Raw genomic sequence first — 16724 nt, forward strand, 5'->3', positions numbered from 1 at the left:
ACCAGTGCTCCTCGAACCATCTTGCATGTATCCTTCTCGAACACTGTTTTTACACTTGCATCATCCAGCTTGCTTACAAAAATTAGATTTCTGGCTAATGCAGGAATATGTAGAACACCTGGAAGTGTTCTAACCCTTCCACCTTGCAACTTCAACTTTACTTTTCCACGACCAATGATTCTAGCCTTCCTGTCATCCCCCAAGAAGACATCACCACCATCATATTTCTCATACTCGCAGAACCACTCTCTATGGGGAGTGAAGTGAAAGGATGCACCTGAGTCAATCAACCATGCCTCATGATCTACATGTGTACTTGAAGAAGCCAAGTACACATCCCCACCTTCATCTGAGGTGGTTTTCTCCTTTGTAGAAGGAGCATCATCAGATCCCTTTCCTTTATCAGGAGCTTTAGATTTACAGTCCCTTTTGAAGTGCCCTTCCTTTCCACATTTTCAGCACACCACCTTTACAGGCTTTCCTGGAGATTTAGATCTCCCACTTGATGACTTATTTTTGTTTCTGTTCTGGGACCGTCCTCGTACAGACAAGGCATCACCATTCTGGCTCTCCATATTTTTCCGTCTCATTTCCTCCGTCAGCGAGGATGAGACTATTTCATCAAAATGCAAGGCAGTTGCATTGCTACCTATTGCAATAACCAGACTATCCCACGAATCTGGTAGAGAACACAACAAACTGATGCACTTATCTTCATCTGAAATTTTAATATCAACAGATGATAACTGACTTACCACAGTATTAAACGCATTCATCTTCAGGTTATACAACTTTTTCCGCAGGAACAGTTCATTCACCAAAGACTTAGATTGGTACAAAGTCCCTAACTTGTCCCACAAAGCCTTTGCCGTAGCTTCCCCTGATACATTCAGCAATACTGAATCTGAGACACACAATCGTATTGTGCTTTTTGCCTTCCGATCCAACTTCTTCCATTCTTCATTGGTCACTCCCGTTGGTTTAGTACCTGGATCTACCGCGATCCACTGATCTTTATCCACCAACAGATCCTCCATCTTGAGTTTCCACAACTCAAAACTCTGACCATTAAATTTCTCGATCTCTATCTTTCCACCACTCGCCATCTTCTTTCACCACCAGAATCGATCTCGCAGATCTCCCACTGAACAGGGTCTACCACAGGCCCGAGCAAAACCCCTCAGCAACAAAGGCGTCCCCTTGAAGCCAAAAACAACTCTGATACCAAATGTAGGTTTTAACCCCGTACAGAAATTACCTACATACGAATTCTAAAACACAGAAAAATAAACAATGCGAGAGCATAACACATAAAACACATATACACAAAGATTTTCCCACTGGATCCCAAAACCGGGACTACCAGCTTGATTTTTGTTATGTTCCTTTCAATGTTATAATACATATTTATACATGCCGAAGCATCCAATACCATGGACTGAAAACCATCACGTCCAATACCATGGACCGAAAAACCATCGCGTCCAAAAAACATGTGCAAAAATCATGCACAAAACCATAGGTGGGTCCGCCCAACCTAACATAGGGTCCAAAATCAAAATTTTCCGGGGTGCTGCCCCGAACCCCATAAAGTGGGGTTACGGGTACCCCTTAAACCCCCTGTTAACTACGTGGAAAGAATGAAACACAACCCAACATTGTGATCTCTTTATGGTTTATGGTTGAATTTCTAAAGCGTAATTGCTTAATGATAAATTGGAATTGTTAAAATAAGATATATATCATTAGAAGTAATTATTAGTGTTTCAGAAATATTATGCTTGTATCTATTGCACTTGAAAAATCAACCCGCATGCAGCCTGTGGCTGGTCAAACTGTGGTCTAATGTGTGGTCAATAGTTCTCACGTGAGGCCCCTCCTATTGTCAACAATCCACTGTCAATTGTCAGTCAAAGAGCTCAGTCAAGGTATGGCCAACTAGGCCCAAAACAACTTGATCTTCTCCTCACATGTGTGGCCAAGAGAGAGATGAGACTTCACCTTGTTCAAAATTGCTCTTGCTTGGTGGTGAAAAATGAGAGGTCACATCATCTATTTATACTAGTCGAATGGGTGAAATAACACAAGGGGCACACCACTTCATGAGCTGGGAGACTTGATGCTTCAAAAATCAAATTTTCAATTTAATCTTTCATAATTATTCCAGGCCGACTTATGCATGCAGGAATACCTCCCGATGCTACACAAAATATCAACAGGATGTTGTACTCAGGTACTATGGATGAAACAAAATTTGAACGATCTTCAGAACATAATGATCAACTTGTTTCTATCATGTGTGATAATACTAGTGCAATAAATATTTCAAAAAATCCTATCATGCACTAAAAAAAAAGCATATTCCCATCAAGTATCACTTTTTGCGAGAACAAGTTGTGGATCGATCATTCAAATTAGAATACATTCCAACCAAAGAACAAATTGCTAATATCTTTACTAAGCCTTTTCCAAGGGAGAGTTTTGAATATCTTAGACAAAGGATGGGAGTGGTCTCTTCCTCACTAGAAGAGTTATCTCACTAATCCTAGTCAAAGTTACAAAGGGTTTTCCTCCAACCCATGATAGGGGGAAGATAATGAAAATAGTTGAAGAAGCATTGGTAGCATGGTCTCAAAGGAAGACTTTATCGGGTCCACAAGAAAAGCATTGGCAACATGGTCACAGGGGAGACTTTATCACATTCAAGAACAATTTGTGAGTATTGACATGAACTTAGAGAATGCAAACATTGGTAGATAGGACAGACTGAAGAAGATAATTTCAAGAGATTCTACTTATAACAGGATCAGGTTCACACATAATTATGGAAGCATTGGTAGACAACCATGTCCCTTTTCCATTGATGTCAAAGGGGGAGAGAATGCAAACATTGATACAGACATTGACAGACTTTGAGACATAGGAGCAGGAGATACTGACATATGTTGAAGGTGAGAATGTAGACATTGACAAAAGGAAGGAAAAAAATAAGGAGGCATCTTCGCAATTAGACAGGAGGAATCCTCATCACTATGTCAAGGGGAGTTTGATGCATGTCAAGGAGAATTTGGCCTATTGACATCAATGGTCATCAATGTTTGGTGGTGTTGCCATCAATGACAAAGGGGGAGATTGTTGCACATAGTGTTGTCATTGATGACAACAAGTGTCATTGATGTCAAAGGGGATGTCCAAGACAATAGTAGTGTCATTCATGAGTCAAAGAAAGCAACATGACAACTAAATATCTTGCATGCCCTCATCAGGTGAAGTCAAAAGAGGTATGACGTTTATTGATTTTTTCACAAGGTTATGATGCCCTAATGATCATATAGACAACATGGTTGGGTAGTCCTTGTCGAGACCTTTCCAATGGTATATCCCACTCTGAAAAACTCCTCCTGGATGAGAAGTTACGACCATTTGAAAATCAACATTTATAAAAGATGAAAATTATAGGGCAAAAGCTCCCCAACATCAATATGTTAAATAGTGTGCAACTTCTAGGCAGATCCATGGCTAATTAATTAAATCCACAACGGATGGTGACCATACATGCACATAGTTTAACGTGGTTAAAGATCACGCACCTTGTTCAGATCAAATGATAGATATATGCTAACATGTGCACTAGTTAACTAGAGCGGCCTTGCCAAAATGGCTAATCTCGGTATGACACATGGCAATGTTTGATTGGATGATTTGGTGAGGACATGGCCCCCTTTGCACAATCACCCATGACATAGCAGCAAGGATGACACATGGAAGCATTTGATTGGATTTGGTAATGATGTGGCCCCCCTGCACAGTCACCCATGATGTAACAACAAGGCTGGCATGGTACCTCCAGGGATTGACACGTGGCAAGTCCAAATGGCAACTTTTGGTTGGTCAAACAATTGAAAATGAATGACATGTGGCACCCCTCATAGGATAACACGTGGCATGATGATGTCATGCTAACGTCATCATGCAGATGACCATGGGCCCTTAGGTCAGGGTCACATGACAAGGTCATATCAGTCTGAGCACAAATTTTAATGAGGTCACATAGTCACGGTTTTATCGTCAGAGGGCTAAGCCCCAGGTTATATGCATGTCAATGTTTTTGAACGAGAATTATATGAAGCTGTTGTCTGCCAGGACCACACACACACACACACACACACACACACACATATATCGTGGTGCAACTCCATTCAAACATAAATTCACCGAAAATCAATTTAAATCGTATTTGTGGTTCATGGTGAGGTTGAAGTGGTAGCACAATTGATCTGTTGTGTGATTGTTATTGGTTCAAGTTCTTGGGCGATTGCTCTGCACATGTGTATGGCATTTCCCATGAAGAGTTGACACAAGTTTTCGTTTGGGCTTCGAGCTCTGAGTATGTGACAACACCTCGCCCACAGGTAATGACTTCGTGATTAGGTCAATTGGTTATGTGATATGGTTTGTACAGTGTAGATAGTGGGTTCGAGTGTGGGTAGACTCGGTCAATTATTTTTGTAGAAGGGTTATTGCCGTGCCAAATTTGTTCATTTTGTCGAACAATTAAACTTTTCTAGCACTTGTAAATTGCTATTTTGTAGAATGTGTTTGGAATAATCCATTCTATAGAAGGATTAATATTTGCATGGTTTTTGTATAGTTACAATGTTTTTTGGAGGTTTTTGGGCTCATTTTAAGGCCAAATTGGATTCCAGAAGAAGCATGATGATCAGGGTTAAGTGGTGAACAATCCTAGATGCATGAAGTGTCTTGATGATGTATTTTTGGTATTCAGAATCCATGTTATGTGTTTTGAGAGCTTTATGAGCAGGTTGTAGTTGACGTTGAGTATATGGCAAGAACAAATTCTGAGAAGGGTTTTATGTGACCAGATTAATGAGCAGGTTGGAACATGGTTTGGACAAGTTATGACAAGTTGTTGACAGTAGTATGGCAATAATAGTTTGTTCAGTTTGAAGATTTATATTGATTGAAGAGCAGGTGGATCCAGTTTGAAAGATTTTGAAAAGAGGTCCATAAGAAGTTGAAGAAGGAGGTGGGTACCTCTACTGAGGCTGGTGCCTCAATCAGGTTAAAGCTTAGAGCTAGTCGAGTCTTGTTCATCTATGAGGTTGGTGCCTCAATCAGGTTAAAGCTTAGAGCTAGTCGAATCTTGTTCATCTCTGAGGTTGGTGCCTCAATCAGGCTGTAGCCTATAGTGAGTAGATGCTTGCACATTTTCGAGGTTGGTGCCTCAATTAGGTTGTAGCCTACCGCAAGTAGTTGCTTGCATATCTTGGAGGTGGGTGCCTCTAGCAGATCGATGCTTGCAAGTCTATGTAATGATTTGAAGAAGAAGAATTTGTGGTTTTCTCCCGTATGGGTTTCCACGTAAAAGCTTGTGTCCACTTTGTGTTGATGTGATGGCTTCTTGATGTATTGTTGATATGATAATGGCTTTTTGATGCATTGTTCTTTTTATTGATGTGTTGCAAATAGTTATGATACATTGCCACATAATTGCTCATTGATAAAAAGTTGTGAAATGCTAAAATTGTTGCCACACTGATCCAAGCCCCCTCTTAATGTGATCTTTGGTCCAACATCTGGGCCTCCTATTTGTGCCCCTCCTGGACAGTAAAGGAAAGGCCTCAAGGGTGTCACAGCAGGGCAAGTGATAACCACCAAGGTGAAACATGGGAACAAGTGTACAACCAAAAGTGGTCTATCATCAAATCATGATTCATACTAGAATGCCCTTAAACATTATGCGAAAGCACTTGAATACAAAAATGGTCATGTAAGTTACAATAGATGACCCACCTTTTGGATGAGTAAGCTAGATGAAAGAAATCACTGATTGGAGGATGGATGAGAGGCATCTAAGGCTATCTATCTATCAATCATATTAGGCCTGCTAGTTGATAGGCTAAAACAACAAGGGAAGTTTTTTTTTCTCGTAGGGGTTATGAACATGGGTGGTTAATAGGGCCTGTTGACCATTGGAGTGGCACCTAATCATTATATGAAAGACTTCCTGCCCAAGGATGATCCAGAGGACACTTGTACCATCAGATATCATTAGGCAACAGAGTTTTTTAAACTCTACTTCTATTTTCTCATCATCTTTCTTGTACCCAGATTCCACACCCTGCAGGGAATTGTAATAAGTGATACTAGTAATGATGAGTTTTGAGTCTGTAACATGCCTAGGATGTTGGAACTCGATCAGCAAACAAGTACACCTTGGAGTGTTCTTTTATCTGGTTAATTATCCATTTTTTCAGAGGCGGATAATTTTCTAGGTTTTTTTCACTCACTTTTTACCCCAAAGCCGGGGTGATGGTTTGAAGGTTGAGCCCTTAACACATATTAGTGTCTAGAGCCGATGTATATTACCGTACTAGATCACAAAAGAAATTTCGTGGAATTTGGTTAGGTCTAGGTAGTCATTTTTTTAATTTTTAGATTTTCCGCACTGCGGAAATTGCTAATAAAATTGTATTTGTAATGTAATAAGTGATGTCTAGACAAATTGTATGGGGTATGAGTAATGCAATTTGCACCCCTCACCCTCAAATTTCTACTATAACACACTTTGAGGGGCTAAAAATGTGTTTTGAACCCTCAAAACCCACTTTTCCTAAGTTTAGTGGGAAATCTGGCAATTAAATTAAATAAACGGAGAAAAATAAATATCCACACATGCTAAATGTTCTGGAAATGAGGTGGAAAATTATGGGGGAGTTAAAGTGAAGTCCCAAGGTGTTGTGGATTCCTAAAATCAAGGAAAGGACATGTGCTCAAATAAAATCAAATTTCTGGCATTAAATGAGAAACCTGCTTACTTGGAAATTCGAATTTGTAAAGTTAATGCACATTTGGAAGGATTTGGGATAATATTTGGTGGAGATTTTTGTGGGAAATTGTCCCCACATGGGTTACCACCCATATACACTTGCCATTCCATCATAAAATTCGAATTTGGCACAAAAGGGAAGAAGAAAGTGATGTCCACTTGCTAGAATTCGATTTTTACAATTGACATTGGAGCTCCATTCAACAAATTCGAATTTCTCTTTGGGATTGTCACCTCATGCCACTTGTTTAATCACTTCGACATTGGAATTGGCTCCCATAGTTCTATATAATAGAGCCTTGAACTCTCATTTGTATATAATGTTACTAGCTATTGTGCTTGCGGAAGCGCTGCTACCTTGTACACTTTCAGAAATATCAATAAAGACTATGGGGTTTCATTCATGAGGTGTTCCTCCTTTGAGAGTGCGATGAATTGTTGATCATTGGTATAATTCCTTTTACTCATGCTTTGATCTAATTTGTTTCCATATGCTCTTGTAGATTTGTTAATGTAGAGTTATCTTGCATTGACATTTGATTTAGAAGTATGCTCTAGGTATAGAATGCTCTAGTTGGTTTTAAATAAATCTCTAGAGTTTCTTATCATTGTTTATCGCTAAATCTATATGGAACTAATTCTTGATTGAAGTTTTGTAGAGGGAACATCTTGTTGGGATCACAAAATCAAGTGTGAGGGGAAGTCTTTGGAGAGACCAACCCACTCTTGATACATTCTTAAAAGAGCTCTCATTTGTTCTTTGAGCCTTCATAGTCTTATCTTACAAAGTGGTTTTGCAGGGGTTTTGGCACATAGCTTGTACACAAGCCGAGCACTTCTAAATTTAAATCTCTTTAAAAAAAACATTATACTTCATTTCTTTCATTTTCTATCTAAGAGCTTGAAGATGGCTAAGCAAAGACGAGAGTTTACTCTCACTCTTTAGCTTAGCCTTTTGTAAATTATAATTGTACATATACATTTTATCTTGTTGATTTTTTCACTAATACTTAACTTATTTTGCAGTCATTGTTTGGATTGTTTGCTAACTCTTGTGTGGCATATTTTGAAGAGCAACCTCCCGCAACATCTAACAAGTGTTTGCAAGACCTTTGGAAAATGTTGGGGGTTCGATTTCTAAGGATGTCATGAGCCCTTTTGAGGCTTATTTTGGCCAAGTCGAGTTCACTAGAGGGCTACCCATTTTCTTCTCTAAGCCGTGGGCATTTGGAGGAAACTCACACCTTGTTTCCCTTGCATAAGTTTTGTGAGATCTTGTCACTACTTTCTCAAGAAAGGAGGTCTAGTGTCCAAGTTTCAAGCAATTATTGTGAGGACTCTCCTTGAAGTTTAGTTGAGGACTTTGAAGGGCCCTCTTCTCATTGTAATATTAATAAAAGATCTAATTTGTTTGTGGGAGCTTGGGATTTCTCCCATGGTATCATATCTCCCCATTTAGAGGGAGTTTTCTCTTGGGTGGATTGACATTTGCACGGTTTAAACTTTCATACTTCATTCACTTACATGCATGCTTTAATTGGGAATTAACACAACCTTACTATCACATTTCATTAAGTTAAAGTTTGTTACAATTTCATTTGAGCTTTGCATTCTCTATCTCATTGTTGCTTGAAGCTACAAGCTTACACTTTACTTCAGGCAATTCATCCTTCACATGCAAGCATTTTATATTCTTAACAAACTTTGATTCGTTTCCATTTACCTTGGTAAATTGTTTCATGAGCACTTGAATGCATGCTTCAATTTTATGCTACATTGTAAACAAGGTACAACACCTTTTTTTGATTATAGTGGAATCGACAACAGGGGCAGCTTCGTGACTCGCGTTACACGGGGTCGATTCTGACCGCTACCTCTATAACCACTGGGAGCTGCGCCCGCCCCTCTATACAGCTCCAGGGTAAGTCCAGGGGATTTGAACTCGTGACCTTCAGTATGGAGCCCACCTTTCTAACGAACTTCACTACATTGTGATTACCAACTCGCCTACCCCCGTGGGGCTAACAAGGTACAACACCTTATTAAGAAGGATGCATCGAAATCTTCAAATGAAGAAATTCGAGTTGAAGAGAAAGGAATTAATACCAAACTAGTGAATATCTCAACTCAAGAAGAAGACAAGCCAGTTGTAGGAAAAGCATACTCAATTGTTGTAGTTCAGACGATGAGATATCCAAATGAAGATTTTGTAACCAACTCAACAACATCAGTGTTTGAAGTGAATTAGGAAGCTGTCACATGCAAGATAAGGGAAAAGCAAACCACAAGAACTCCCTATTGACATCCGAATCACAAGAGCAAACAACTCATTCAATCTACATATATGTATCACTTACATCAGAAACAACAAACTTATGTTCCAAAAAATACTAAAGTTTCAACAATCCAGTCCTGTTATAACAATTCATCACAGGTTTCTAGCAATTGCAAGATTCCACAGAAGATTAATTTAGGATGGTCAGATCCCTTCTTAGTTCTATAATTTAACTTATCACTCGGAGGATCATATCATCTTGTATAAACAAAGATGACAGTTCTGACACGAAAAGACATTCGAAATAGAAAAAGAGATGAAGCCTTTTAATCAGTAAGATTTGAGGACAAAGCTTTTTGAAGCGGAAGACAATGTTATGAATAAAATATAAATATATAAATAATAATAAGGAATAGTTAATTAAATAGTAATTAGTAGTGAAGAGGCATGTCTCTATGGACATGACCGTTCGTGAAAGGGTACTTGCCTAGGTATATAAAGTAGACCCTCATTTGTAACACAATCATCTCACTTGTATTCAAATATTATTATATATAATTGTTGAGAAATCTAGGGCATAAAGATTAAGTGATTTCTCTTCTATTACTAACTGCTTGTGAGTACTTTTTACTTCTTTATATTAGGATCTCCTTTTACTTAGGTTATTAGTGTTCTTCTTCATCAAATAGCTACCAATATATAAACCATAAAGAGACAAGAGACACAAAATATAGGCTATTAGCTAGGGCCAAAACTTCTCTCTTTGAGAGGAAAACCCGAACAAATTATTCTTCTTATAGAGATTCCAATTGAAGAATACCAAGACCAAGACCCTTGACCTAGTTGCCACTCCAAGACCAAGACACCAAGCCTTCTTTCTCTTCCTTGAGTCAACAATAGTCAAACCCTTTTCTTGCTGTTACTTTCTCTGCCTCCTTGATGCAATTTATAGGTCTTCAACTTCGACTTTCTCGGCCTTCTTACTATAGTTTTATAGGTCTCTTTCTCGGCCTCCTTACTGCAAATTTATAGGTCTGCAATTTTGCACTAGTGGAGATATTTTTAGCCCAATACAGTCTTGTCTTCTAGACCCTCCTTTGCTTGGGGAGAGGCTTCCTTGATGAGACTTCACACTTCTCTAACCGCAGATCTGCTGTACCTTGCACTTCTCTAACCACAGATCCCTGTACCTCGCACTTCTCTAAATTTTCTGTGTTCTGAGATTAGGCCGAGCTGCCTATTTATAGTGGTTGGAGTCTCATAATTAGCCGACATGACTTTTGGTGAACCAACGTGTCCTTTTTATGAAGATATTATTATTTCTTTGAAGCCGACCTGTAGGAGGATGCTTGTGCTTGTCTTGGAGGGTTGTTTGACACTTCTATTGACTCATATACAATTGTATCATGCCCAAGGAGGGTCCTTCATACATGGCATTGACTAAATTTGACTTTTATGACTATATGACTCAATCCTGATTCTTAAAGGCTCACAATGGGAGCCATTACTAAAATAAAATTCCTTGCTCATGAAACCCATGAGACAAGCATTACAATAATTTTATTTTTTCTTTCTTTTCATTAATTACATAAAATCACAATTACACATGTCATTATGAAGACCGAACCTAGTTACTTTTCAACAATAATTACTTGTCCTACAATGGGTGTCTTTGTATTCGAAGTATTCTGAAGATTATTGCAGGCTATGAGCTTTGTTCATTACATTGGTATAAGAGCATTCCTCTAAGTATACGAACTTTGTTCGTTACACCCCATGTTGGAAAATGCAATATGGTAGCTATTAATTCAAATTTTCCTTAACCTTAATAATTTCTTGTGAACTTTATTTATCTTCTTGTGTTTTCTTTATTAGTTCTTCTTCATTGAACAATTATCAAGAGAAAAATAGTAAAGATAGTGGACACAAAAATTAGGCTCCAAGCCAGGGCAAAACCCCTCCAAGGGGAAAACCCATAAATACTCTTCTCTTATTATAGAATTTGCTTCAAATGAGACCACAAAGACCCAAACCCTAAACCAAGTCCTCCTCCAAGTACCAATTTAGCCCTTAAAGAAAAACTTGCATCACCCAACTTTCAAGTTCTAGCTACAACTTCGACCCCCAACATCAACCCCGCAACTTTGTCCTGCAACTTCGATCTTGTAGCTGCATAGAAACCCTAATTCCGGCACAAGACAATCCTTCAAGAGGTCCTCTTTTGAGCAAGATAATGTCTCCCAAGGTCAACAGAGCCAAATCAGAGTACTCGCTCTTCCAACAGAATGATCTTGCAACTTGATCTCTTGCAATTTCAGACCTACAATTGTGGCCTTCTTTGAAGCTGCAAAAGCCCTATATTTCACACGTGTGAGAGAGCTACAACCCAAAAACAAACTTTCCTTCTTCTTGGATTCTCCTTGCCTTTTATACCTTCACTCTTTTTTTCTTGCTTCTTCCAATTTCAGATCAAACTTGTTCTTGAGAGATCGAACTTGTAAGTGAGTGCCAAATGAGGTCGAATCTGCTTCTATTTATAGCCTTTCCAACAGGTCGAATTCCCTCCTTTAGGCTGACTTGTAGATGCCAGGGCCGACTTGTACTTTGGAGGTTTCCAGGACCTTCTAGACTCAAAATAAATTCTTTTACAAGGTACATCTTGCCCGGAAGGGTCTTATAATCATGATGTTGACTCTCTTGACTCATGACAATATATCCTATGACCTAACAAACCCTAGAAGCATGAAGAACATGCTTTTACCTAGAAGACCATCAATAAGGAGCATGAAACCCATGCTTTAAAATAATAGCTTTTTCTTTCTTCTTTTGTTTGTTACATAAGACACATATTGAAATGAGTGCAATAACAATTATGAAGACCGAAACTAGTTACATTTCCAACACTCTAGACTTAGAAGATCCATCATAGGTGATCATAAATCATACTGGGACTCCTCCCATCTATGAAAGTCCGTAAAGATCAGGGGACTTTGGCTGTGGTGATAGTGGGCCATTATCTCATTGCTATCACATAGTCTAGCTCTCCATCCTTTAGGGTTTCCCTCTTTAAGCCCCGCTAGATTGTGTGGTAACAAGCTCAATATGTCACATGCAAAAATTGACCTAGGTGGGGAGGAAAATAATCATTTCTCCTAACCACCCAAGATAAACTCAATTGATGTCCCCATGGTTAGAACTTAGTTACACATACCAATTTTCATTTTTTCTTGAGAGACTTGCCAGCTTGGATGCTGAAAGAGCCCTTGCAAGGAGTTCGTGACTTTCCCATAGGATAGCACAATTGAGCCCTCTTAGCCTTGGCCACTTTCTATGGGACACTATCAGTTTTAGCATTGGTCATAGTGATTGACTGAGATGCTAATACCTCCTCTGTTTCAGGTGCTGGCTAGGATCTTGCTGCTCATGACTTTGCTGGCTTCTCCCGCTGTAGGGTTATTTCTTCTTAAGAGTTTCTGGCTTTACTAAATTGACTTGGGTTTACCCTTTTGGGTCCACCCTTTCTTAGATTTTTGATTTTCACCTTTCTTGTTGGAGATGCTCTAGGAACTCTGTCATTGCTATTGTTACTTGATGCACTTTCGCATCTCATTGGCCTACTTTAGTGATAGTCACTCATGGAAATTAATATAATTTCTCTTTCTTCTTTCCTGATTGAGCTTTCAAATTCATTCTTCTTTGAATCTTTTTGGGCCAAGAAGTATTTTGATTGTGTTTGGAATCTATGGTTTTGTAGGGTTTTCTTAGACAACTTAACCCAAGTGATCTTGATGAAGGGTATACAGGTTCTTATTGTGAGTTTTTTGACAACCATCAAGTACAAGGATTTTATTGGATGAGATTATTGGCAACATGGTAAGATTTAAGCCCAACAATGATCAATTGTTTTGTAGTCCGGGTTTTGGTTACTTATCCTCTCTGATGAGAGGTTGGTACATGGGTCAACATGGACCTTAAGGAGATAAAATCACAGGGAAGTGGAGAGAACTAAGGATGCTAGGATCCATTTGGGTAATATCAAACATCTGCTTTGGCTTGTCAATGCAGTTAGAACTTAGTACAACTGCTCCCTTCTATTTTCTAGAGGAATGGTGATTCATCTCTCTGTATTTTATCACCCAATAGGTTTTTACAGCCGTTGTGATAAGCAAGCAATTCTACTATTAGGAGAGCCATCCCCTCAGTTTCGTCAAGTGCATTCTGTAGCTGGTGCCTGCAGATCCTATGAGGGGAATCTGAGAGCATAAGTTTCATGGGAGTTCTCCACGAACTCTTATTAATGAATTGAAAACCATTGTGTTCCATTTTGTTTCCTTCCTTTGTTATTGGAATAGCTTATAGTTTATGATTGACTCTATTCTTTAGCATGTTTCTTATATTTCTTCTTTTTTACTAGATTAGTTAGCAACATTTTCTATGGATGTACTGTTCTTAGGAGCATTGGCTGTGCCTTGAATGTTACAATCATTATGGCTATTGGCTTTTGATCCCCCAATGGGACCATTTTCTATATAATCATGTATCATTTATTCATATACAACTGGAAATGCTAGATTCTAGACTCATTGTATTGGTATTGATCATATCTACTGAAATGAATGAGATGGATTCATGAAATGGGAATCCTATCACAATCCTTCAGAGGTGGCCTAAGCTTTCTGAGTAATGATCTGTTTCACAGGAAGGGAAGTTTAAGCCGGATAAAGCTGAACAAGATCATGCTTTGCTGCTACAATTATTGTTCTGGTTCAAGCAATCCTTCAGGTTTCATTCCATGGTTTTGTTCTTTCTAGCATTTCCTCATTGTCTGCTTGAATAAAGTAAATTATGCATGGCACCATACTAATCTAAATTTGAATATCACAATCACATGAAGTTGCTGTGATTTCTGTATTTTGTTTCAAATAATCCATGGTTGATGCTGAAAATGCAAATCTTATACTATTTGTATATATGTGCTGATTTTTCCCTAAAAGAAAAAATTCACATTTTTCTCATTATTTGGGGGGAAACTTCGCACTAACCAGTGCTACAAAAAGGTCCAATTGACTGGCTTAGAATTCCATTGGGAGGCCCAGAACATTACTGATATCGCTCTCAGAAAGAACCATAACGAGTCATAGACTCAACATATGATCATAACCAAAATCCGAAGGATCTGGACAACTGGTGCTAAAACTGGAGCAAAAACATAACTGTAAGCCAACTTAGATCTGAAAAAACCCTTTCTGGGCCAAGATTGGAAATCTATCAATAGGACAGTTGGCACTACCACATCTGCAAAATCATCTCAAAAACCATCTGCATCTTTGAAAGGCATAAATTGCCTCATCTGTGTCCCCCAAGTCCTAGACCTAGGAGGAGACATCCGTGGGAATAAATTTAGAATTATTACCTTTTCACGAAACTGCACTTCGCTTCTTTGAGATGATCTGCAAGCTGCTGCGCTCACTCGAGGAAGTTTGATATGGACAATAGACTACTTGCAAAGCTGGCTCATAGGAACCCATATCATCCATAGCACTATCAAATGCCAAGTCCTCAGAATGCATCCAGAGTCAAGACATCAACCTATCAGCAGAGAATCCATGGACAGGATGGCAAGGGGAAACGTCTTTTGTGGATGTGTGAACCCTACTTTGTTTTCTTTGACGCTCTGACACTAACCAATTCAGACTGCAGCCTCTCCTCCATGATCACGTAATCCCCTCTACTCAGATTTGGAGCAATGGAGAGCAAGGTGGGATTGACTCCCTCAACCAGTCTCACATGATAAAGCCCCCAATTTGGCATCCAAAGAAGTGAAGGAATCGTCACCGTAGCCCATAGTCAGACTGCAGTACTTCAAGGAGTGACACTAACTCTGCAGCACAAGATCTTGAGGGGCTTTCTTATCTTGAATGTGCTCATCACCAACAACTTGAGGCATCAAAGCTATAGTAGAATCCCTGATTTCCAATTTGTATGGGAAGGCAGGAGTTAATGATTGCAATACTTTGAGAAAGGTCCCTGTTGCTGCCTGATCCAATCCTTTGGGTTACATGGAAGAAATATTTAATCCACTAAGTGTGGCCTTGGTGGCAAGTCTCGAATCGAGTTGTTGTCACTCAATATCGACTCCTCCGTATAGGCTAACTCCTAGCGAAGTCAAGGGGGGTAGTCGCTGAAACAACTAAGGCTGATTAAGCTATAGTAAACAAAAAATTAATCTAAGAGTTAATTAGATTAAACAAGAGTACATTAACCATCAGCAATCAATATGACAGATAGACAAGCAGACAATGACAGAAATTTAAATAACAAGATAGACCAGTGCCAAGAGTAAATGCTTGTTGCTTGAAAATAAATCCGGCAAATGAATTTGTAGCCCAATGCTGTATGCTGTAGAGATGTTCTGGAAAGTGCTCTTCGTAAATTTTATTAAGGTTATTTCACTTGGATTTATTAGTTAAGTGAGTGCAAGATGGAGAGGCGGGTATGTGATTTGTGTGATTGCAAGAAAATAGAACTAATCTAATGTGTGTTTCCTCCTTCACCTTTATCCTTTGAATAGGGTTGAGAAGGTCACAAGGAGATCCAACGGGAGGAAGCTTAGCTTCAATGAGTACTCCCCTGATTTCACAATTCGACAATTGCAAGGAGATCCAACAAGAGGAGGCTTAGCTTACTCTCATAATTTCGCAAGTCAATGATTTCTTTTTCCCCAAACTTACAATAAAGATTAAGAGGTTTTTGCTAGTTAAACTAATCTAACCAACGAGTCCTCTTTGATCATGCGCAAGGATCAAGCTTCCCTTGCAATGGCTGAGAGCATAACAGAACTTGGAGGGGAGATGGTTCGTAACTTTTGCAAAAATGAAATTAATCTAAAACGTAAAGAAATTTAATCTACTAAAATGAAATAAATCCACTCTAATGTTTGTGGTGCGACCGTGCAAGGTTAATTTTAAGCCAAATAAAAGCACACCATGAAAATGAGACAAGAACACACAAGAGGCCCCGACTGGGTAGGGAAATTGGGATGCCTAGGAGACTCACGTAGTTCCCTCACAATTGTGTTGATACTTGACTCCATATGCCCTAGATTGAGAAAAGTACCAGTTTTCCTCGTGTCAATCATTATTCTCTTCAAATTATTTTCATTTAGAGTAGTTTGGGGTTTAATTACAATACAATTTTGTATTTTCAGCACTTCATAACTTGGATATCTTTAATCCTAGGGTTGGAGAGAGTTTATAATATACTCTAAAATACAGTGTCATATTTAATGCATTTTTCAGCCAGTTATAAGACTGATATCTAGGGTTTTTATTGCTGTTATATGCTTTTTTACTGCAGAAAATTTGTTGTAGTTGAGTCTCTATTTTTCTCTTATCATAGCCCTTATTTTTCACATTGTTATCATAGATTTTGGGGCTATTTATTACTACTGTTATAAACTGATATGTTGTTGTAATCTCTCATTTTACAAGCTAGTTTGCAACTACATTGTGTAATTTCTTGATTGTGTGTGTTCGGGGACCTTCCTTGAACTTGTATTGGTTATCGTAAGCCTTTAGAACAACTGTAGGAACCTTTTAA

The 16724-nt window shown here is 38.8% G+C and overlaps 1 protein-coding gene across 1 annotated transcript in view; it reads left to right on the plus strand.

Annotated features, from left to right (window-relative positions):
• Positions 1-16724, plus strand: part of PNG1 (peptide-N-glycanase 1) — a 303302-nt gene that overhangs the window by 38244 nt on the left and 248334 nt on the right. The window contains exon 6 of the mRNA XM_089457702.1: positions 13825-13907. Within this exon, the coding sequence (XP_089313828.1) occupies positions 13825-13907 (83 nt within the window). The remainder of the gene's footprint in view (positions 1-13824; positions 13908-16724) is intronic.

The sequence above is a fragment of the Pinus tabuliformis genome, chromosome 7, assembly GCF_031772625.1.
Source record: "Pinus tabuliformis cultivar Carrire ecotype Pingquan chromosome 7, CPIR1, whole genome shotgun sequence".
NCBI lineage: Eukaryota > Viridiplantae > Streptophyta > Pinopsida > Pinales > Pinaceae > Pinus > Pinus tabuliformis.